This window comes from Xenopus laevis, chromosome 1S, assembly GCF_017654675.1.
Source record: "Xenopus laevis strain J_2021 chromosome 1S, Xenopus_laevis_v10.1, whole genome shotgun sequence".
Taxonomy (NCBI): Eukaryota; Metazoa; Chordata; class Amphibia; order Anura; family Pipidae; genus Xenopus; species Xenopus laevis.
The window spans coordinates 176266003-176291609 of record NC_054372.1 but is presented as its reverse complement, the minus strand read 5'-3'; the positions used below and the strand labels follow the sequence as shown (position 1 = coordinate 176291609).

The 25607-nt window shown below is 39.0% G+C and overlaps 2 protein-coding genes across 3 annotated transcripts; both read right to left on the bottom strand.

Annotated features, from left to right (window-relative positions):
- Positions 1-3: 3 nt before the first annotated feature.
- On the bottom strand, positions 4-3166 carry LOC121399522 (protein FAM135A-like). Of its 2 annotated transcripts, XM_041580550.1 has the most exons (7): positions 2938-3166; positions 1934-1983; positions 1711-1845; positions 1489-1562; positions 590-732; positions 322-469; positions 4-221 (listed from the first exon to the last, which is right to left on the bottom strand). In XM_041580550.1, the coding sequence occupies exons 2-7, from the start codon at positions 1970-1972 to the stop codon at positions 11-13; spliced, it is 750 nt and encodes a 249-aa protein (XP_041436484.1). In that variant the 5' UTR covers positions 1973-1983; positions 2938-3166; the 3' UTR covers positions 4-10. The 2 variants fall into 2 exon arrangements, with proteins under 2 accessions (XP_041436484.1, XP_041436483.1); XM_041580549.1 differs by lacking the exon at positions 2938-3166 and having other exon boundaries at positions 1934-2133.
- Positions 2930-5850, bottom strand: LOC121399167 (protein FAM135A-like). Its single transcript, XM_041579119.1, has 4 exons — positions 5399-5850; positions 3867-4034; positions 3632-3752; positions 2930-3091 (listed from the first exon to the last, which is right to left on the bottom strand). Exons 1-4 carry the CDS (start codon positions 5422-5424, stop codon positions 2930-2932), a joined length of 477 nt encoding a protein of 158 aa, XP_041435053.1. The 5' UTR covers positions 5425-5850.
- Positions 5851-25607: the final 19757 nt, after the last annotated feature.

Sequence of the window (25607 nt, the reverse complement as noted above, 5' to 3'; positions counted from 1 at the left end):
ATTGTTCAAGTTAAGGTAAAATGTATGTTATATTTATATTTCCCACAGGAGAAGATATAGTAAAAAGGTAATTACAATAAGAAGGTCTCATCCTGATTTGCACAGATATTCCTTCATTTGAGTCGTTGACTAGCTCCATGCTCAGAGTAAACTTCTTGGAACGGTTGTTGGAAAAGAACCGACTTATCCATTCTCTCAGTTCTTTTTTAGCCTCAAACAATCTGAAAAACAAAACCAAAAGATATATTTTTAGGTTAATACCAATATCTGTAGAAATGACACCACTGGGTGAAATCCAAAATTCTGGGTGAAAACACTTACCCCTTCCTCAGAGTATATGGCATGTCATGAAAGGAGGCACTTAAATCAAGATTTCCATCTGTTGCCATGATAGTACGCAATGACTTCAGTTTCTTGCGCGGATCTTTAGTACAGGCAACAGGGGAAGATTTAACATCTTCTGAACAATCTATAAAATCAAAATGTTTAATGTTAGCAGGAAAATGTTGGCACTTTAGAAATACGTATTCAAAAGATACTGGATGGAAGGAGTTCTGGATGAACACCCGTGGATTCTTTCCATACGTACCAATTGCGTCAGGCTCTAAGTACCGGTCTTCAAAGATCACTGGAGCAGATTTCGATACAATGTCCGTGTCCAGGCACTCGAGAGAACAACTGACTTTTGGAGATTTTTTTACTTCTTCATAAATCTCTTTATGCCTTTGAGCGCTGCAATTGGAAACGGGTTCTTATAAATAATTATCTTATCTTAATAATCTTTATTATTATTATTATCATAAAAAAGCTGTAGTATCCAAAAGCAACCAATCACGTGATTTTAAACACCTAATAATCAGACCAATAATATCTGCTGTTTGGTTGCTAAGGATAACAGACTTGTAGTAAATTTGTACCATTTATTACATTAGCATGACAAAAGTATGACATTTTCATATAAAAGTATCTCTTAGAGGTAAAAATGTAAAGGACATTCAGGGGGTTATTTATCAAAGTCCAAATTTATCTTAATATTTTCTGCTACAAACTCCAATCAAATCCGCTCTGTTTTTTTACGTTTATTTATCATTACATTTTCCCGAAAATTTGCTTTGTGGGAAGAAAAATTAGATATTCATGATTTTTCCATCCGATTTTCACAATTTCTTTGGAATTTTCACCCGAAAACCCAGCGCACATCAAAAAATTATTGGGACTTCTCCCATTGACTTATATGTAACCTCGACAGGTCTGAGATGCCAGATTTTTTAGATTCTGACTTTTCCATCTTCAGGGTTTAATAAATTCGGAAAATTCATAATTTTTGTAAAAGTCTTTTTATAAAAAAAATCATAATTTTTTTTGATTTTACATTCAGAGTTTAGTAAATGATTCCAATGCCCATAAAAGTGTGTAAATGCAATATTCCCCAATCAGAGAACAACTGACTTCTCTAAATTTAAATATTTGAAAACCCATTGTACTCACATCTTCTCATCATATAAAATAGCTTCTTCTCGGGGATGGTCAGTAGAAAAGAACAACTTCTTGAACTTTTCTTCCTATAAAACAATAAAAATAGAGGCAGTTCATAAGCACAATCTTGAGAGAAAACAACAGTATAAAACAATAAATGCAGCCACACTGAGGAATGAAGGGCACAAGAGGAAAGCTGCATCTGCCCTAAATCCAATTCAGTCTGCTCCTTACCTTTATTTGCTGCTTTTCTGCTTTACTCTCCAAGGAGGATTGAAGAAATATTCCCCATAGATTGAGAAGTTGAGATGACAGTTCTATTAGGCTGCCATTTATTGCTTCTGGCAGATCATTGGCGTCTTCTATTTCCTATGGTTACAATATTCAATAATCAATACATTGTGCAGACATGGAGAATACAGTATGTAAAATACCCCAATATGGAAAGCAAACTTACCGTCACTTTGTCAGATAACTCACTGAGCCGGGCTTTCATATCAAGTTTTTCTGAGGAGGAAACAAAGACCATGCAAATGAGCAGTGAAACAACAGCATTATATTACAATTCACTATAATGTGTTTTTTTATCTAAGAATAGAAGCTATTCATATTCCCTTTCCCTGGTGTGTTACTTTGCTGCTGTGATGAAAAAATGTAGTGGATCAGACTGGAAAGGACGAAGAGCCCTTAGGATATAACAATGGTGTGACAGAAGAAGGACACAACATGCTGTGACTTCTTGGGAATTGTCCAGATGACCAATGTAATTCTCCAAGGTGGATTTAGAAAGCAAGGGGTTAATGCAATAAAACTTGTGCCACCAGGTCTACTAAGCCATAGTAACCAATGAAAAGGTACAATTCACTGGTCACCAGTTTAAAAACAAGCCTGTGATTACTCAGGTTACCAGACATGGTTCAAAATGAGCATCTTTTATTATATTAACCCACACGTCTTCCTAAAAGTAATAATTCTTTACCTTTGCCTTTAAAGGCTGCGGCATACTGTGAGTCATGATCACTACTACTTGTAGCAGCAATGGAACCACCTGTTACCCACCACAGGAAACATCTCAATAAAATGAATAAGAAGTGTTTTGTTAGATTTGTAGGCAATAATTGTAGGTGCCCAGCTACTCGCAGTGCTTCCTAATGATGGTGAGTTACCTGAGATGAGTTTTACAACCAAAATGCCCCATTCGTCACTGATCTAATATTGAAGATACTATCAAGGCCAGTGTGTAAATTAACAGTCACTTTGGGACACCTTAATGAGCACTTTATATGTTAATGCCCATAATCTTTAAACTCCCAAGAGGAAAGAATGTGTTAATTGACTCATCAATATCTAATATAAATTTGGGATGTCGGGTGGTCAGAGAAAGATCAATGTTTAAATGAACTAAGTTGAAAAAAAACTAACAGGCCAAATACATGGCACAAAGTAGAAGCAATCACATACCAAGCTCCAGCTTGAGTGAGGAAGGCAGCGTTTCTGATATGGAGGTGAAATAACTGTACAGTCCATCATAGGAAAGCAGCAAGCAGGATCGTAGCGTTGAGAGGAAACGGTAGGCATGCTGCAAGTATTTCTCTTCGATCACAAAGCTTTTACCCTAAAATAGAGAAACAGAGGCATGAAGAAAGAAAGAAAGCAGAGGACACAAAGCAGTACAATATGGAGCCCTATTACCCCACAGCACTACTCTGCTTTCTTTTGCCAGTTACAGACATAAGTGCAAAGTGCTGGAGTTCAGGAGGAGGGAGGAATGCTGTTAGCAGAGATGGGCCAACACGGCCAGACGCCCTAGGCAACCTGGCCTGCCACGGCGCCGGCTTAGTGTGTGCTCAATCGCGCATGCGTAAAAGTACGCGCCAGCGCGCATGCGTGCAAGCGCATTTAAATGCAAATTACCAGCGGCAGCCAGGGAGACACAGGACCGGACATGGGGTAGGCAAAAGAGCAGGTACGTGCCTGGCGCTCCCTCAGCTTTGCGCCCTGGGTACGTGCCTACTCTGCCTACCCCTAGTTCCGGCCCTGGCTGTTAGAGGGGCCTGGGGTTGTCTGTGAACTTTTGTTCCTATTTAAAATTCCACTCACATAACTGTTTTTACCCCCTGGAAGGTTCAAATACAAATCCATGTTTTTTACTTACGTCTGCTGCCAATTTCTTTTTGAAGTCTTTGCCAAAAATGACACTTTCCAACGTCGGTATTTTAGCCTTTGTCCACCGGTTAGGAAGAAGCCTTTTGAATACTGAGCTTTTCTCGGGAAAGCTATAAAAATAACAAATATAGATGGATGTATTATCTTGAATTTGATATGATTTCTTAATCAAATAGTAAAAAATTTCATCATCTGTATCGGACAATAACAATCCGTGTACTTACTTCTTCAGTGGGGGTTGTAATACTACCAACAGGCCATGAACATTGACGGAGAGCTTTGAAAGTGTCTTAAATACTATATTCATGTGGCCATGAATCCCTCGATGCAGGTTAAAGTGCAGTGTCATGTCCTCGCTGCAGATTGGTGTCAAATTCTTACGTTCGTTTAATCTGCTCAGATAAAACCAGAAGATCGATGTATTAAACACAAATCAGATTTGACTAACCCATCAGTCTTGTTAGCTTTCTTGTATTACAATGAATTATATCCTAATTTATGGAACAGTATTGTCACTTAACCTAGTCTATTGCTAGATCTATATACGTGTGTATGAATATACATAGATGCACTGAGGATCATTTAATAGGGTTAAACCAAATTAATTATGTAACTATATAATCTGTTCTCGGTTGTCCTTGTGTCAGGACAAAAAAATCATTCATGCCAATTAAATAAACTTTTAGTATGATTTAGAGAGATCATTTATAATTGGTTTTAAGTTTTTATTATTTGTGGTTTTTGAGTTATTTAGCTTTTTATTCAGCAGCTCTCCAGTATGCAATTTCAGCAATTTGGTTGCTGGGGTCCAAATTCCCCTAGCAACCATGCATTTGAATAAGAAATATGAATAGGAGAGGCCTGAATAGAAAGACCAGTGATAAAAGATTTTTAAAACAATACATTTGAAGCCTTACAGAGCATTTGTTTTTTTTAGATGGGATCAGTGACCTCCCATTTGAAAGCTGGAAAGTATCAGACGAAAAGGGCAAATGATTAAAAAAACTAATTAAAAATAAATAATAAAGACTAATTGAAAAGTTGCTTAGAATTAGCCATTCTATAACAAACTTAGGGGCCGATTCACTAACTTCGAGTGAAGGATTCGAAGTAAAAAAACTTCGAATTGCGAAGTGTTTTTTGGGCTACTTCGACCATCGAATGGGCTACTTCGACCTTCGACTATGACTTCGAATCGAAGGATGCGAACTAAAAATCGTTCGACTATTCGACCATTCGTTAGTCGAAGTACTGTCTCTTTAAGAAAAAACTTCGACCCCCTAGTTCGAAATCTAAAAGCTACCGAACTCAATGTTAGCCTATGGGGAAGGTCCCCATAGGCTTTCCTAAGTTTTTTTGATCGAAGGATATTCCTTCGATCGTTGGATTTAAATCCTTCAAATCGTTCGATTCGAAGGATTTTATCGTTCGATCGAAGGAATAATCCTTCGATCGTACGATCGCACTATTTGCGCTAAAATCCTTCGACTTCGATATTCGAAGCCGAAGGATTTTAATTCCCAGTCGAGTATCGAGGGTTAATTAACCCTCGATATTCGACCCTTTGTGAATCGGCCCCTAAAAGTTAACTTAAAGGTGAACAACCCTTTAACTGCTCAGGTAGTAAATCTATTTCTATATGTAAGTCTATTACAAGGGTGGTTGGGTGAAGTCCCGTCATTTAGCAAGGAGTAATCGAAACATTTTCCAGAGAAGCAAAAACATTCGAGTGATGGGAAAGAAAGGAGTAACTTACTCTGCATAGTATATGTCAAATTTCATCTTGCTCTCCAGGGAATTCAGAGTCTCTTCAATCTGTCATTGCAGAGAAAATAAAAGAAACGTAAGATACGGTATAGGGAACCCAGAAACACAAACCTGATCTAAAAGACTTTGTATCACTTACTTTACTCTCATCCAGGAGGAGATTAACTCTGTAGATCACGACGTCGTCAATTGTAACAGCCTGTTTGGTCGTAAAAATATTAAACTCACTGCTGGAGAGGACACTGCCGTCGACTGTAGCCGGATATGCCAGATCATCTAAAACAGAATCGTTTTGCACAATTTACCAAACGATTACACAACAGTGTGAGCGAAGACTATGTCAACAATAATAACGTATAGAGGCACATTTATCAAGGGTCGAATTTCAAATTCATGTGTTTTTTTTAACTTACATCAATTCGATTTGTCTCAAAATATGAATATTCGAATAGTTATTATTAGAATTGAATATGTAAAACTTACAGACTGAAAAACTCGAATCAAATTTGACCAAACTCAATTCTCAGGAAGGCTACAAACTGATCCCTGGGCGATAAATATCGAAAATCGAATCTGAATTTCTTAAAAAAACTCAAATCGAGTTTGGATAATTCCCTAGTCGAATTTTATAGTTTTGACCATAGAAAAACTTACATTTTCAATTTGACCCTTAATAAATCTTCCCCAATTTAAACTGGGTCTAAATGTTGATCAGAATCAGTGCCTGGAAAGAGGAACATAAATCTTTCCGTATGAAGCACCTGAATCCATTGAACGGGACCTGAAAACTCCATATGCAGAACTAGGTAACGAGGGTATACGTAACAAGTACCTTTAGTATGAAAAATCCTTGCTTCAATTGTGTGAGGGATGCTCGTCAGAACCTCAAAGGATGTCTTGATTTGCCAACATCTACAAACAAAAACAAAGTTTTCAATATCAATATTTAAAACGTGACATTAAAATCCAACTCTCTCTGACCCTCATAAACACGTTCTGTTAAAGGGGACTAGTGATGGGCGAATAAATTCGCCAGGTGCAATTACCAGTCTCAAAAAACATGGGTGCGAGTCAGAACAGTCGCGCGAATAAAAATTATCGCGTGTCTAAATTATTTGGCCACCTATTGACTTTAATACATTTGGACACAATAGGCGAGTGTATAAAAATTGTCGCTGGCATCAAAATAGAATAATTTTGACGCCAATTGACTTCAATGCGTTTCGCAAACTTTTTGATGTTTCGCCAATTTCACGGTAAATTCACAAATCTTTCAGTGAAACAGGACAAATTCATCCATCACTGAATATTGATTTGCCTGAATGCTTCTATATATCAAAGGATATTCTAAAGGGCAGATTTATCAAGGGTCGAATTTCGAAGTTGAAAATACTTCAAAATTCGACCATTGAATTGAATTACTTCGACTTCGAAAATCAAAGTCGAAGTTTTTTTTTCATCAAATTTGGCCATTTGCGGTCGAAGTAAAATCGAACGATTAAATCCTTCGAATCGAATGATTCGAAGGATTTCAGCAATCGATCGAACGATTTTTCTTCGACTTCAAAAAACTGCTCTAGAAGGTCCCCATAGGCTAACATAGCACTTCGGCAGGTTTTATTTGGCGAAATATTGAAGTCGAAGTTTTTTTAAAGAGACTACAGTACTTCGATTATCGAATGGTCGAATATTCTAACTATTTTACTTCGAATCAAAGTCGTAGTATCCTATTCGATGGTCGAAGTATCCAAAAAATTACTTCTAATTTCGTATTTTTTTACTTTGAAAATTCCCTCGAATTCACTTCGACCCTTGATAAATCTGCCCCTAAGTATCTAAGAGCAATGCCTTAGAAGCTGCCTTGAAGTATGCTCCAAATCTAAGATTCAGCTCAGTCCTAGGATTTTTTTGGAAGATTTGGATTCATCTAAACTCAGAAATGTAACCAAAAGGGACTCCTTAAAGCCTTAAGACACACTTACCCACTTCGCAGAGAAATCGGATTCTGGAATTGCTCTAGATGTAATGAAAACTCAAGCGTAGCTTGGACTTTTTCCATTGATGTTGTTTTTTGATTCATCTTAATATACTAAAAAGCAAACGAACAAACAGGAAAGTGAGTCTAAGTGGAAAATCATTTTAACTCTCAAAAAATATTTTTTCTTCGCTCTCATTATTGAAAAATGTTCAAATGTATTAAAATTTAAGATTTATTCACTTACCTAGTTCGTAAAAAGAGTAAAAATCTAAAAAAAATGGGTGAATTATGGGAAAGTTTTCCTGCGATGCAACACGGTGTGAAGTCACAGGAAAACTGATTCCTGTTATGTTTTTAACCGACATCACAGGGTGGCTGGTGATGTCACAATGACACTGACCTACTTTCTGATGGTGTTTACTTGCTAACTGATGACCTCACAGTGGTACTGCTGTAAGGCAACTGAATGTAATTCACTGTGGATTCTGTTTGAATTTTTAATAAACGGTGGCTGGTGATGTCATAATGGCGCATCATGTGACTTGATGTCCAGCTTCCCAAAGCCTGGCTGCAAACAGCTGTTTAACTGCACATCATATAAATTACCCTGATTCTTCCAATGAGCTCAAATGTTTTTCTCTTATTAAATATGTATATTTACTGACTGTTACACATACAAAACAGACGATATCAGCAGAAAATAAGGGAGGCTTGAGGGCCACATCAATTTAAACACGACCATATCAGTCCTCATTCTGCCTTTATACAGGAGTTTATCTGTGCTTTTAACTTCCATTTTTAATTAATTTCCTGTTTTTTATACCTAAAAAGGATTTTCCATGCATGTGTAATTATTTATTACTCTGTGCCTTTGCACAACAGCTTTCTGACAAATTCCATTACAAAGAGTGAAACACCCCTTGGCTATTTATTTGTATTAATACAGGTTGGTTGGAGCTGCCATAGTGTTTCCCTTAGACAATATAGTAATAAAGGTACAGCTTACTATGCACACAAAACATTCCATCTCTTTATATTTTTAATAGAAGTGGGAGCTGCCATAGTTCTCCTGCTGATAGGACATTCCCTTGCTGCTTATTTGTATTTACGTATAAAGGTGGCCATAGACGTGCTGGTTTACCTGCAATATCGGACGAATGATTGGACTTCCCCATCTCCTGACCTGCCACTAACCTTCAGTTTAAATAAAGTAGTAAAAGAACAGATCAGCCGATGTTCTGCCCCTGACAGCAATCGTACGAAAGATTATGTCCGACAAAAGCTGGCGACAGTCTCCCACTGAAAATCGTCAGATCGGCAATACACGCAGAGATATTATCAGCAGCCGACAGAAATCTTATAAACTCTCCGATTAACTGAACGACCGATCGGCATGGCACGTAAAATGTCGGGACTCTCCACACACAGTCCGAAAATAACACACCTCTCTGTGCCATAAACATGCGTATGTTTCTCACTGCAAAGGCCTTTGTATGTGTTTATTTGAATAGTATGGATTTTACTATTTATTGTTCATTCATTTCTGCGTGAGCCCTTAATAGGGGAATTTCTCCATCTCTGATACGGTTCTCTAAGTTTAACATATGCAACTATGAAGGGCCAGTAATTATGGGGCTGGTGCAGTAAGTAGGCTGTAGCATCAGCTTTTATGACAGACAGACAGACAGACCTCATTTTCTGCTTGATGACTTATGACGACCCCTACGCTTAGCTACGGCGCCACTGGCACAAAATGACCTAACAAAATCCAAGTTAGTGAGCTCCTGTACATAACTATGAAAGCATAAACATAACAAGGGGGTTGCTGAACACCTAGCCCTGCGAAGTTCAATATATAAAATACAACATGTTTAGTAGTTTAGGGTTTTGTTCTCCTTTAAACCAATTTAGCTTAAGTACAAGGTATACCAGTGAATTGGTCTTCCTGCTTCTCCCTGCTACAAAATAGTTGGCTTTTTTATTAAAGTCCAGCTTTACTGAACTCTACTTACTGCACACGGGCAGCCGGGAGAAGAAAGAAGAAGCAGGAAGATGATTGTTCCGTGGTGCTTTCTGGTATAACCCCCGGCCAGTGATAGGAGCACCATCCTGGTGTGTCGGGTAAGTAGATATAATCACTTGGGGGTTCCTAACTTTTGGAACCCCCAAGTATAGCATGGTTTTCCTTCTCTTTTAATAGAACTATAATATTTTATATAAAATTATGTATTACAACTCTGCACCACCATGACTTTTTGGTTGTAGTGGGGTCTTATTTCTGCATGGGGACCTTTGCTGGTCTGTCCCAGCCCCTGTTACTGTGTGTGTGTTGGCCAATGAGCTCCTTTGCACCTCCTTTGAAGGCCTGAGTAGCTTGATGTCTTCTTTCTCCTCTCCCCAAGCTCAGCCTGGTACAGTGTCTACACATCATGTAGGTAGGCCTGGAAAACTTCAGAATGGAACACTCAGATGCTTTGGTCAGGATTAGTACAGTTTACTCACAATACTTGTGCACCATGAAACATACCAATGGTTAAAGGTCTACATGTGCAGCGCAGCTTAATCCCACGCAGCATGGATTCCTGGCCTAAGCTTATCCTCGCAGGAACTTGGATGAAGCAGCGCACACTCTCCTCACAGTTTGATAGTTTGAGCCCGGTGCACAGTGTAGAGGGCACGGCAACCCCCAGGAATACGTACTAGGCAAACAGAATCACTGGCACACGTGGCAATTAAGGTGCCGGGTTACCCCGTGCTCTTTATTGTGCGGACGTGCAACGTTTCGGGGTGACAACCCCTTTATCAAGCATACTAAAAAAGACCAAAATGCAAGTATATAACATGTTATCAATTAACATGTTTAGCATAATTAATAAAGTGACCAGCCCCTGTAAGGGTTCATACAAAATAGTAAAACATTCATAAAATTCTTGTGAAAGTGTCCAAGCAGATAACATTGTAGTGAAGAGTAAAAGGTTTCGTATATGCAACAAATGTATCAAAGTGTCCATGTTGTGAAAAAATGTGTCGCTTGTTCCACAGTTACAACATTGTTGCATCTGTAAAAAGATAAAAGATGTACTGATAACAAGCTCCTTGTGCTAAAATTTCCTGTGACAATGTGTTACAAAACAGTACAAATTACAGAATATACATGATTAAAAGATGGTTAAAAAACATTAAGCTACGCTCTAACCCTGCTAATAAGGGAAAGTCTCTACTGAAATCAACCGCTTATCTCCTAAAACAAAAAGGGAACATACTAATAATTTATTGAAAAATGAAAAGGCTGCACTTAAGACATTACAACAGAATTCTGACATCACCATTATGAAAGCAGATAAAGGTGGGGGCACTGTGATTTTAAATGCATGTGACTATGAGGCGGAAGCAAAACGCCAACTTGAGAACAAAGCCCATTACAAAATGTTATTTTCTGACCCCACTTTGAAGTTCCTTAACGAACTCAAAATCTTCTTACATTCAATGGTGATGGAAGGGTTAATAAGTGATTCGCTCTGTGAAATATTAATTATTGCCAATCCTAAGGTACCAACTGTGTATTTTCTTCCCAAAATACATAAACATCCCACTAATCCACCAGGGCGACCTATAGTGTCTAATATTGGGTCTATTTGGCAACCAATTGCCATGTATATAGATACATTTTTACAGGAGGTGTTACCAACCCTTAACCCTTGCTTGCTTGACACTACTGATTTTTTAAACAGATTGAGAAATATCATTTTACCGACAGGAGAATTTTTCTTGTGTTCACTTGATGTGAAAGACCTTTATACTTCAATCCCACATGGGGAAGGAGTAGAAAGCATCCGCACATACCTGAGTAAGGGAGCCCTTCCCAATCATATGATTGGTTTTATTTGCAACCTGCTGGAAAGCGTATTACAGAATAACTATTTTCAATTTAAAAAAGATTTTTACATTCAGATGCAAGGCTGTGCCATGGGTGCCAACATGGCACCTGCCTATGCAAATATATTTATGGACAACTTCGAACAGACCTATATCTTTGCCAATGAATATTTTTCTCAATACATTAAAGCATATATGCGTTATGTGGATGGCACGTTTTTTTTGTGGACTGGAACAAAGGAATCTTTGGGTGACTTTTTAATATATCTCAATGAAGTACATCCTACCATTAAATTTACCATGGAAATGAATAATTCGGAAATCCATTTTTTGGATGTAAATGTAACATACTCTGATGGAAAATTGGTTACCACTGTCTATACAAAACCCACTGATCGCAATAACTTACTTAAATCCACATCTTTTCATCCACCTGGTCTGATTCGAGGTTTGCCCAAAAGTCAATTTTTAAGGGTTAAAAGAATTACTTCGAATGATGATCTATACGAATGTGAATCAGAAAAAATGATTGGTAAATTTCTGGAAAAAGGTTATGATAAAGCACATTTGGATTTATGCAAGGAAGAGGTTAAAGGATTGTCTAGGGAACAGTTACTCACCAGAAAAGCCCCAATTGTTAATAAATCACAGAGAATACCGTATGTATCCTCATATGATAAAAATTCAAAAGCACACCGAAGGATTATTCTAAAATATTGGGGGATACTAAGTTCTGACCCTAAACATGGTCATTTATTCCGACAGCCTCCCTTGTTCTCCTACAGACGCGGGAAAAGTATTGGAGACTACATAAAACCAGATAAGAAAGGAAATCTAAGAGGTAATTTTCCTGAAAAAAAAAAAAAAAAAACACAGCTACATGGGACATTCCCTTGTAGAAATTGCGGGAATTGTAATAGTATTATACAGGGTAACCATGTCACACATCCACAGAAAGGATCGAAACACACAATAAAAGGCTGCTTCACTTGTGATAGCAGTGAAGTAGTTTACTGCTTGAAATGCCCATGCGGATTGGCATATATTGGGCAAACATCAAGATCTATAAAAGTTAGGCTCAATGAGCATAAAAGCACGATCAGAAATTACAAACCATTGGTACCCATACCTCAAGGAAGTAAAAATAAGGAACAAGATACAACCAAAACAATGAAAAAGGAAACTTTATTAGCAAAGCATTTTTTCGAGCAGGGCCATCAGATAGCGCAGTTGAGATGGCAAATTCTAGAGAAGGTCACCGTTCAGCAAGGGCAAGAAAAGAAATGTAGACTGCTCCAAAGGGAATGCTTTTGGATATGGCTGCTCCAGTCCAGAAGCCCTAGGGGTCTCAATGAAGAGTATAATTTATCCTGTTATTTATAACTCATCATGGTATTCCTTTTAGCTGTCCTATGAGATGTTAATTCGTGTTGAAAACTGGATCAGAATGATTAATGCTCCTTTAAAAAAATTTTTCAGATAAGAACATTCTTCTATACCCCAGGGACAGGTAATTAAATTTCCCTTATTAGCAGGGTTAGAGCGTAGCTTAATGTTTTTTAACCATCTTTTAATCATGTATATTCTGTAATTTGTACTGTTTTGTAACACATTGTCACAGGAAATTTTAGCACAAGGAGCTTGTTATCAGTACATCTTTTATCTTTTTACAGATGCAACAATGTTGTAACTGTGGAACAAGCGACACATTTTTTCACAACATGGACACTTTGATACATTTGTTGCATATACGAAACCTTTTACTCTTCACTACAATGTTATCTGCTTGGACACTTTCACAAGAATTTTATGAATGTTTTACTATTTTGTATGAACCCTTACAGGGGCTGGTCACTTTATTAATTATGCTAAACATGTTAATTGATCACATGTTATATACTTGCATTTTGGTCTTTTTTAGTATGCTTGATAAAGGGGTTGTCACCCCGAAACGTTGCACGTCCGCACAATAAAGAGCACGGGGTAACCCGGCACCTTAATTGCCACGTGTGCCAGTGATTCTGTTTGCCTACTAAGCTTATCCTCCCCAGCACAATGTTGTCCATGTCTCACACAAAGGCCACAGGACTTCCACCTCCCGATTCGCTGCCTGCAAAAACACTTTATTAGTCAATGGGGCATAATGTTATAATGTCAGTTTATTTCCTGTTTGTATATATTACACGCATGTTCTTGTACAGTTATTTCTTATACACAGCACTTTTTGTGCAGTTAAAAATGCATGCTGAGGGTGTATACACATACATATTACATTTACACTTTTTTTAAAAGAAAAATGTAAGATTGCTTGGGCCTTTTGGCTAAAAATCATCATCCCCATACAAGTTATTTATATGGAGGCCCCATGAACACAAGCGTGCAGCACTAACATTTTTGCCCGTGAACCTCGTGTGTGCGACACAAATGATCAACTAGCAGGTTGAAATTGTTGGATGAATTTTTGTTTTTCACCACAGCTACTAAGATACAAACCCACCAATCATTTTACTGAAAACCAGGGGCGTAACTGTAGAGGAAACAGACCCTGTAAATGTTGGGGACCCAGGAAATATAGGGGGGTCCCATGGAAATGATAAGCAGTTGCCACATATGTTCATGGAAAAAGTCTTATTGCCAATGTTTATGGGCCCAATAACTAGTTCATATAAATAGTTCCATTAGTTAAACCAGGACCTTCATCAGGGACAGCAAACAAACAACAAAGCAACAAAGGTTTGTTTGCTGTTCCTGACGAAAGTCCTGGTTTAGGACCGAAACGTTGAATAAACTCTCGTTTTTTTTGCACAATATAAACACCATGAATGTGCCAGTCTTTACATTTTGCTTTACATATTTCTTACTTGGCACCCAGGTCATAGACTCTGTATGTGGAGTGCACCTATATACCTGTGTATATATATCCAAAGTTTATAAAAAGGAGAAGCGGTACCATTGGTGTTTGTGCCGTTGTGGTTGAACTTATGATAGCTCCCCAAATAGTATAGCTTCTGTGGGGCAGCAGTCAGAATCCCACGTCATGACTCCCATGATGCTTTCTTCTCTATGGGAAAGGAATCAGAAAGTGAACAAGTGGGCTTTGGTGTTTTTCATTAAAGACAGACAGCAGTTTCACGGACTACAGTAAAGCACTACTATTCCACTATTACCGGGGCTTGCAGTAGGTTACGTGGCTGTTTGACTGTGTTCTGTGCAATGGTAATACATCCTGAAGCTTGATGAAAGGGGAAAAAATGTATGTGTATTATAGGGGTTCAGATTCTCCAATGCACAGAACAGGGACATCACACTGTGAGCCAAGTGGGCTGGCGGGGACACTGGGAGAAAATCCGGTGGGTCCCGGGCCTCCACCAGCCAAGACCCGCTGGTCCAAAAAGAAAACAAATGTGCGGCACACCGGCGTTAATGCTTGCATGCCACACACAGGTGTTTGCAAAGGCACGTGGGCCCCCAGAAGTTTGGAACCCGGTGGGCCCCCAAATGCTCCAGTCCGACCCTGGCCAAGTTGCTCCTTATGGTGTGAGTGAGATCAGACTATAGCATATCGGTCAGGCTCTATATATTCCCAGTGTGTATAAAAGAAAGGCTTGCATATAAGATGGGCTACAATGTCATGATTTTTATGGTGTCATTTTTATTCCTAAATTACACTGTTTACACTGCAAATAATTCACTGTATTAGGTAAACAAGTGTATATTTTTTAGTTGTAATTTTGGTGTGTGGTTGCATCTCAGGTCATTTTGCCTGGTCATGTGCTTTCAAAAAGAGTCAGTGCTGCACTATGGAACTACTTTCTGACATGCTCTCCTACTCAATGTAACTGAATGGGGTCACAATAGGCATGGATTTTTACTTGTGTTGGTCTTATATCTACCAGGGAGCTGTTATCTGGTTATCTTCCCATTGTTCTGCTGATGTGCTGTTATGGGAAAGGGAGGGGGTGATATCACTCCAACTTGCAGTACAGAAGTAAAGAGTGTCTGAAGTTTATCAGAGCACAAGTCACATGACTGGGGGCACCTGGGAAACTGACAATATGTCTAGCTCCATGTGCAATTTCAAAATTAAATATAAAAAAATCAGTTTGTTCTTTAGAAAAATGAATTTCAGTGCAGAAGTCTGCCGGAGCAGCACTATTAACAGAGGCATTTTGATAAAAAATCTTTTTCCATGACAGTATCCCTTTAACTACACACTAGTGTTAGATATTTCCAGACTCCCAAATCCAGACCTAAGTCCAGTCATGTCAGACCTGTTGTGTCACTGCAAACCCTGTGTCAGTCACTCTCCCGTTGGCTGAATTGGATCATATATCCCAATATTGTGCAGTGTGGGAGGGAACAATTATGTATTGTAGTGCTGGCTAACTTCTTCATACCCCCTGTCTGCGGGCCAGACTATTGTGTGGGGAAGATCAGGCACTGTATTTACAGAATGTTGCCCTTGAAAGGGGCAGATTTACTAAAGGGCAAAGTGGCCGTCGCTAGTGAAAATTCGCCAGAAACCCCATCCGCAGGGTCATCGACAATTTACTAACAGGCGTAGAGGTCAATTCACCAGTGAAAGAGTTCATCACAAACAAAGTTTCGCACCCTTTCATCAAGTGAATTTTCACTCAGACGAACAACCGTTACTCTACAAATTCACTAATTTTCACAATTCACAATTTTTACAGAACATTACCTCTTTCACCAGAGTTTCCTTCACCACCTTAGACCTGGCAAACTGATAAGATGAAGCTTCATCCTCCTCCATCTTATGTCAGTGACATCATATCCTGTATGCCGAAAAATTCATAAAAGTTCTTTCATATTTTAGAGCGGGATTGCCTTTAAAAGTTCTAACTATTAAAGATTTTTGTGCGCACATTTTTTCAATGGTTTCCCAACCATTTCAGGGGCATGCCAAATTTGTTTTAGGGTGGGCTCATGTCTAGGGCATTAGAAGATCTCTTTTGTCTTTATTTTGTTTCCTAGTCATTGAAAGTTTCGCTAGGCAGAAATGAACGCTGGCGAAAGTTCTCTATGAAATGAACAAACATTTGCCACTGTTTGTGTACAGAGACGAAACTTTGCATTCTAGTAGGGATGCACCGAATCCACTATTTTGGATTCGGGCCGGACCCCCGAATCCTTTGTGAAAGATTCGGCCGAATACCGAACCGAATCTGAATCCTAATTTGCATATGCATATGGGAAGGGGAAAACATTTTTTACTTCCTTGTTTGTGACAAAAAGTCACACGATTTCCCTCCCCGTCCCTAATTTGCATATATAAATTAGGATTCGGTTCGGTCGGGCAGAAGGATTCGGCCGAATCCGAATCCTGCTGAAAATGGCCGAATTCTGTGTTGTACAATGTGGGAATGACCTGGTCAGGTGCAACTAGGCCCCCTATCCCTAAACCCCTTACAACTACCGCTGATCAGATCATTAACATGCAGTGGCTAAAATAGAGCTCATGGGAATGTTCAGATTCATACCAACACTGTGAATTCTGTCTGTTGAGAATTGCTTGCGTGAAATGATGAAACCCCAGCCAATGGGATATTGAGCCTGATCACACAAGCTCCAATCAGATATCCATCAGGCAAGAGATTTTGGTCTTATACATAAGACTAAAAGTCACCAAATTAATCGCAGTGTAAGGGCACCCATACAGTCACAAAATCATCCTTTGTGCAATACTATGGGCATAAGATGTGACTTTGTATTTAATATGTGTATATGTGAGCATTTCTTGGGCTGGTGTGCTTATACTTATACACTTGCTTATAAACTGCAAATAAGATGAAGCTCCATATCTGACCAGCAGCCAATCAGCAGAGATATCCGACTACATAATAATAACAAATATCTGCACTGTCATAACTTGATGCCCCTGCTGCCCTTCTCTGCACTGTCTGTGCTTAATACACAGGTTATGCCGCTCTGTAAGTTGCATTACTTTCAGGGCAGTTTTTATGGAAATTACCTAAATTACTTAAAGGGGTTGTTCACCTTTAAGTTAACTTTTAGTATGATGTAGCGAATAATATTCTGAGACAATTTGCAGTTGGTCCTCATTTTTTATTATTTGTGGTTTTTGAGTTATTTAGCTTTTTATTCAGCAACTTTCCAGTTTGCAGTTTCAGCGATCGGGTTGCTAGGGTACACATTATCCTAGCAACCATGCATTGATTGGAATAAGAGATTGGTGCATGAATAGAAGAGGGTCTGAATAGAAAGATGAGCAATAAAAAGTATCAATAAAATTAAGTAGCCTTACAGAGCATTTGTTTTTAGAAGGGGTCAGTGACCCCCATTTGAAAGCCGGAAAGAGTCAGAAGAAAAAAGGCTATAAAAAAATAAATAAAAAAGACCAAATAAATAGTTGCTTAGAATTTGCCATTCTATAACACACCAAAAATGAACTTGAAGGTGAACCACCCCTTTAACCCCTTCACCGACAACCGATTTGGTACTTTTATCGCCAGACCATTTTTGAACATTTTGCACTCTTTCATGTTAGGAGCCGTGGGAGGGTCTTTTAGTTTACCCAGTTAAACAATATATTGTTTTTTTCAGGACAACCTAAGCTTTCAAACAATGACGTAACTAGAGGGGGGCGGGCCCTGGCGCGGGATGCGCTGCCGGGCCCCCCTCCATACACCCGGAACCGCCGGAATCGTGGCGTGTGAGCTGCCGGGGGGCCCTGAGGGGGTGCGGGCCCTGGCCCAATCGCACCCCCTGCTCCCCACTGCTTTCAAAATATGTTAGATGTAGATGTAATTCCACTGCTGTAAAAAGATATAGGCTTCTAAGTGCCTAAAAATTTAAAAAAGAAACCTTGTTTCCCATAATACAAACACATATATCAGAAGCATCATTTATTTTATGTACAAGAACACAGCAGATTTGAAAAGTTGTATGTCTCCTGAAGGCGCCAATACCAAATCTATATAGTTTTATGGAGATTTCTCACTTGTATAGATCAAAAACTTCAAGCAATACACAAACAGATTTCCAAAGCAACGATCCACAAAACGGCTTCAAGGCCAAACATTCCACTAACAGTAGGTTTATCCTAGAAAACGACACATTATTAGAAAGAACAGATTCTGGCGAATTCTAAATGGTTTAATATATCTGTGTACTGTGAATTTTGAAAAATTACCGCAAAGCTTCCAGTCTACAGCATCATATCTCCCATATTTCATAAGCTCCCAAGGTAAATAACCCTTAATATGAATGCCAGGAGTCCACTGAACAGTTTGATGCCCAAGGTGTATTGGCGCAGGGTCGGACTGGGCCGGTGTGACACCGGGAAAAAAACAGATGGGCCCGGCTCTTTTGGGGCCCCGCCGTCCCAGACGGACCCTGGTCCCCGTGACATCATGGGGAACTAATCGGCCCTAGGAACGAGGTCTGGTTTATGTCGCAGCCGCTGGTTGGAGGAGAGGGAAAAGATTCCTGTCAGAGCCTGCAGCGTTTCTCTCGAGGCCCCTGTCAGACGTTCCCTCAGTCAGTGACACATTCGCGGCCTGCAGCTTTCCTTCCTGTCCCCGCCTCAGCATGGCTGGTGAACTCTGCCCGTGGGAGACAGCGCATACCCCTCTACTGCCTGTGCATGACAGTCGCGCTGCCTTGTTGCAAAATTGCGCACACACAGGGGTTTGTGGCGGCAGCAGCAGCACAACGTTTTTTGCGGCTGGGGGGTCCAGGGGATGGTGTGGTGGGCCCCTGAGGCTGCAGGCTCGGTGGGCCCAGGGCCCCCCAGTCCAACACTGTATTGGTGTACTTAAAGGGATACTGTCATGGGAAAAAATATTTTTTCAAAATGAATCAGTTAATAATGCTGCTCCAGTAGAATTCTGCATTGAAATCCATTTCTCAAAAGAGCAAATAGATTTTTTTATATTCAATTTTGAAATCTGACATGGGGCTAGACATAGCCTAACAAAAGAACAATGGGAAGGTAACCAGATAACAGCTCTCTAACACAAGATAACAGCTGCCTGGTAGATCTAAGAACAACACTCAATAGTAAAAAGCCATGTCCCACTGAGAAACATTCAGTTACATTGAGAAGGAAAAACAGCAGCCTGCCAGAAAGCATTTCTCTCCTAAAGTGCAGGCACAAGTCACATGACCAGGGGCAGCTGGGAAATTGACAAAATGTCTAGCCCCGTGTCAGATTTCAAAATCGAATACAAAAAAAATCTGTTTACTCTTTTGAGAAATGGATTTCAGTGAAGAATTCTGCTGGAGCAGCACTATTAACTGATTCATTTTGAAAAAATATTTTTTCCCATGACAGTATCCCTTTAAATTATGAGGGGAGACTGTCAAGGTTGGGGTTGTTTTCTCTGGAAAAAAGGTGCTTGCGAGGGGACATGATTACACTTTACAAGTACATTAGAGGACATTATAGACAAATAGCAGGGGACCTTTTTACCCATAAAGTGGATCACCGTACCAGAGGCCTCCCCTTCAGACTAGAAGAAAAGAACTTTCATTTGAAGCAACGTAGGGGGTTCTTCACAGTCAGGACAGTGAGGTTGTGGAATGCACTGCCGGGTGATGTTGTGATGCTGATTCAGTTAATGCCTTTAAGAATGGCTTGGATGATTTTTTGGACAGACAGAATATCAAAGGCTATTGTGATACTAAACTCTATAGTTAGTATAGATATGGGTATATAGAATTTGTGTGAAAGTAGGGAGGGGTGTGTGTATGGATGCTGGGTTTTCATTTGGAGGGGTTAAACTTGATGGACTTTGTCTTTCAACCCGATTTAACTATGTACACAGGTACACTTCTTACAGTGCCATCACCTAGATAATTAATGAAAAATTAAATAAAACAAACCCAATAAAGAACTTGTGCGGCACCCCACTGAGAATCATTCTCCAAGTAGAGAATGTTCGATTGACAGCAGCATTACACCATTAATGATGTTTTCCTTGACAAAAAGCCTAACATTTACTGAACCATTTTATACTGAATCTATACTATGAGGGGGAATTATAATAACTTTAGACTCTAACCAAACTGTATTATTCTCCCTTATAGGTCTTGAGCTATACCAAAAATGGTTCATCACTATGCTAGAATTATTCTATGCAGCAAACTTAAGCAGGCCAAGGGATGTTCCACTCAATTGAAGAGATTGTTAATTGAAAAGATGTTTCCACAATCTAGCCACCCACTTGGTAGGCCAAATCCAACTCATCTGATGGTATTTTCCAACCTTCCTGCATGATATGTGATCTCTGACTTGAGGCAGTAAGAAAATAAAACACTATCTATAAACAGCTTCCTATAAGGACATATAAAGGCAAAAAAAATGAAACTACTTTCTTTAATGAAAAAGAAATCTATCTCCAATTAAAAAAATGTATACCATTTTTATAAGAAACCTGACTGTATGCAGTGAAATTCTCCCTTCATTCCTTACTTCCCAGCCATGCAGAACTCAAGCAGCTTTGATTGTTTCCCTGTAGAGCAGTCGGTGACTGTGTAGAGATTTGTATTGGATTTCATTTTTGCCTTTACATCCCCTTTACTGTTTCCAACTCCAGCTGCAGGGACAAAGATCATGGAGCCAGATTTAAACAGATAAACTGGGATTCTATTTGGAGGATTATTTTGCTGCAGCCACTGGTTCTGCAGAGATTGAGAAACTTTGCATTAAACAATACAAAAACAAGAAAATTCACATTAGATTACATGACAACACAGGACCCAGTGCAGTCTGTATATTCTGATTATTAATCAGTCTTGCTGTATCGGCTTCTGGCAGATGTTATTTGACTTGTGCTGTTTTGGTAATTTATGACGATCCCTAAGCAGCCCAGACCACACTGAGCATGTGCACACCTTGGTCTTGCAAAGATGTTTAACAAAGTTACAAGATGGTGACCCCCTGTGGCCAACTTTGAAAGCATAAATTATTTGTTTGATTTGGCTTTTGGTGCAGTAAATTCATGTTCATGTTTAGTATACACAATACAGCATTTCTAGCCTTATTCTATTTTAGACTTTAGTTCCCCTTTAAACTATTTAAAAATAATGACAGTTCCCCTTTAATAAAGGAATGATAATACTATATACATTTTCCCATATTAATGTATAGCTCAATCAGCAAATAAAAAATGGCCAGTGTTCTGTGGAAGCCATCTGTGCAACTGCAGCCTGGAATTCCATGGATTTTGTTTCCACTTGTTGCTCTTTGGCCAAGAGTAGAAACTTGTAGGAGGTACAATAATGGATGGAATTCCAGTTTCATTTTCATACAGGGGTTTGCATACTTCAGAATTTTAGAAAGTATAATTCGATTTATAAAGTACAGAGATTGGGCTTGTTGTTACCATATTAGTTACAGATGGGAAAACCATTTGACTCATTTTAAATTCATTCATTCTTCCCTCTCCCCCCCCCCCGATTTCTCCTTCATTCATAAGGTCACCCATGCAAAAAGAATGTGTCCTGTTTTATTATGTTAAAGTTATAGCCAACTGTCTGAACCAGTTATTTTTCACACTATTTAACCACCAAGTTTTATACAACCAGCTGAGCAGTGCGACGTATAGAAATGGATTTCACAAGAGTTTTAAATATGTGGAGTGGCTGAGATTCAGGAGAATATCACACGGCCCATTAAATCAATACATGCGTCATTTCAAGGCTACATGTTCCTCTGCAGAATTGGGAGCTGATTTTTCACCTCTTCTTTCTCACTGCTGTTTCTGAGTTTGGAGTTTCGATCTATTTATAAATACATTTAGCTACTTATAAAATGTGAAATATTCTCCACAAAATAAAGAGAAACTTGAAATATATTTGTATCAATCAGTGAGTTCCTGTCGGGGTTTACTCTTTGTATTAATTTAATGTTAAAAGTTATCTAAGAAGACTTTTTAACTGGCTCCACGTTGGAACATCATAGTCAGTTAGGATCAGGTTACTTAGCAAATGGGGTATAACTAGGCAGTGAACCACGAAGGTAGCGCTCAGTTTGAGACAGTCTCAGTCTCACCCTCACCCCAGGTATTGTTGCAGCTGGAGGTAAGTCCTTAAAACAATGTAGCATAATAAAACTTATATGGACTATTGGCTAAGTTATAAAACGAAGCCTGAGTTAAGTAGGCAGATTAAGGCTTCCAGCTTGATAGGTGGACAATTATACATGTTTAATATAATTTCTCTTACTGAATTGTAATTAATAAAGCAGCCATTTACTACTTATACCTCTGTTGTGTGTGTTATTTTGGGTGATTACCCATCAGTGCTGTGGAATATGTTGGTGCTATATAAATACATGTTAATAATATTAATAATAATTTGTAATGGGCTTATCCCAGAGCTGGGCCAGGCCGGCCATGCGCCCTAAGCAACCGGGGCCGTTTGCAGCGCGCGCATCGGAGCAATTTTAGACTTTAGAGTATGAACATAAAATAAAGAGGGGAAGAAAAAGAAGAAAGGAAAAAGGGTTATAACATTTTAACAGTACTTTACATGATCTTATAAAAGATTTCCAAGAGTATTTATCAAGATTCACAGGTTCAATTATTTTATCGTTCATAGGATGCCAAAAGCATATTAATACGGTGGCTCCTGGAAGGCGACTTCGTAGTACGACTCGTTTCCTGGATTGTATCTTGGATAAATTTGTTGGTTTCCTGGAGTAACGGATTGCCCTTCTTACCAGATTGTGTTTTGAAATGAATGTATTGTTAGGTATCTAAGTGTTTACGGAAGACTAGTGATGTATATGATCCAGGTAGAAAAAAATGTGTTGCTTTGTTGTTCCTTTTTGGTCATAGCTTCCAGGATAATGGTAATTTTAATAATAAATGTAGGAGGGTTACGGTTTTGCCAAAACCCCCCCAAGAAGGTTTTGGCCTGCTAACAGCTGATTTACAGCGGGTAAGGATGTATTTCCTATTCCAAGTTAAAGTATTACCCTGACAGTTCAATAGCTGTCCAGGGGTGTCAGGGTTCCCTAGTTTTTAAAAGGGGAAGCCACCTAGGGTTGCCACCTTTTTAGAAAGTTTTTACCGGCCAGTGGTGGGAGCAGGGACATTGCCGGTAAATTTGTAATACCGGCCCTGGCAGGTGTTTTACCAGCTAGCATGGTAAAATACCACAGGGTGGCAACCAGGACTGGACTGGCAATCTGTGGGTTCTGGCAAATGCCAGAGGGGCTGCTATAAGGTGCCATAGAAAGTCAGTATTAAGTGGGCTGGTGGGGGCTGTTTGGGCCTCTGTGTATCTGAAATGGCAGGGCCTATTTTAATATTCAGACCGGACGGCAACCCTTTTTGATCCCACTAGCTGATGAAGGTGGTATGCTAAAGAGCATGGGCTGTAGCTAGGCCCCAGTAGCTGAAGCAAGGGCTGGGAAAGTTTTGTAATAGCTCGTTCTAGATGTGAGAGGCAGGATCAGGGTAGCTAGTCTGTGACTCCAGAGAGGAGACCAGGAAGAGTTAGTACCCTGTGGTGTCACCCACCAGTATAGGGACTCAATTGGTCAGGAGTAATACACTGCTGTGCGCATCTGCTAGGGCTGGGGACTAGTTCACCAATTAAGTACAACCTCTGGGGTGATGTGGTCACTACAGGTGTAAGATCTGTAAGGTGTAAGTACCATCCGAGGAACGAAAGCGTCTAAAGCATTAATAAAATAATTACTGACTGTAACATCTAAACTGCACCAGCAAAGCAATATTTTCATTCAAGAGATCAGCATTGTATGTGATAAGTAAGGCTGTTGGTGAGCACAGCTTCCTCTCATCCTCTCTGCTAACTGAAAGTACAAGACCTGCTAAAGGTCCTTTGTTGGTCCTTTTCTTGTTTTGTAGGTTTGTTGAGAAATTTCCAATATGTGTCAGTATCCCTTTAACCTTTATCACATCTATGAAGACATAGTTGTGCCGCTCGCCTTACAAAGGAGCACATTTCATTTTGGAAGCAGTGAGCGCAGAGCTTAGAGGAGGCATCAGAAATACACCCGCTTTAGGAAGCCTTATCTTGGAAATCCATCTTTCCGTGGTAAATTGTTTGGCACTCAGAATCAGTGTCTATTTCCCTGTCTCTCTTTTACCTTTTCTGGTTGGTGCATTTCAGAGATTGTTTTTTGAAACCTCAGAAGAAAAAGCATCGGAACATTGTGAGCTGGATTATAAAATGTCCGCAGCAAAGTATTTCTTAACCACGTGATTGGAAGAAAAGCCTAAAAAGTCATTGTGATTTCCAACCAGGCTGTCACTGCCTGTGTCTGATGTACAGTCCCATGTGCTGGTTATTCCATTGGAAAATAGATTGTAAGCTTCCATGACAAACAGGAGTAATTGATATGCCCATTAAACTAATTTTGTTAAATGGAACCATTAAAACAATAAAAGGAAATTAATAACTTACAGTAGATCCCTAATACAGGTATGGGATCCGTTATCCAGAAAGTTCCGAAATTATAGGAAGGCCGTCTCCCATAGACTCCAGGTTAATCAAATATTTCAGAATTTTAAAATTGATTTCCTTTTTCTCTGTAATAATAAAACTATACCTTGTACTTGATCCAAACTAAGATATAATTCATCCTTACTGAGGAAAAACAATCCCATTGGGTTTATTTAGGGGGTTATTTATCAAAATCTTACTTTTGATAAATAACTAGAATCCACGATTTACCCTTATTTCTCAATAAAAAAAACTCAAAAAGAAATCGGATCAGGAGAAACTGCACATTTTTTGTATTGTCAAGCGAAAAATTTTAATTTTTTATGTTTGACACCTGAAAACCTTGAAGAAATTAACATTTTTGTGGAAAAAAAATCAAATCAAAGAGTCAAATCCCGAATTCCAACATTTTGTGAGGGTTAAAACATTATTAATTGGTTAAGGGGACATCTGCCATTGACTTTTACATGAATTTGGCAGGTTTTAGATGGCGTATTTTCAGCTTCGGACTTGGAACAGCTTTGGGACATAATAAATCTTAAAAAATCATTTCTTTTTTTACCGCAACTTTTTCAGGACGCTGTGAAAAAATCTCACCTTGAATATTTTTTTTGTCGATTTAAGGTATGGAGATCCAAGTTACGAAACACCCCTTATCCAAAAACTGCCAGGTCCCGAGCATTCTGCATAAAAGCTCCCATATCTTATATCAAATAAATCATTAAAGCATCATAAATAAACTCATGTCCATTAGCTAACATCAAGGGGGTGGATTATCAATGTTCGAATTAGAAAAATCTCTAAACTTCAAAAGATTTTGTTTGCACTAAGTCCTGAATTCTAGTTACAGTTTCAAAAACGTATGCTTTTGAATGTACAATAT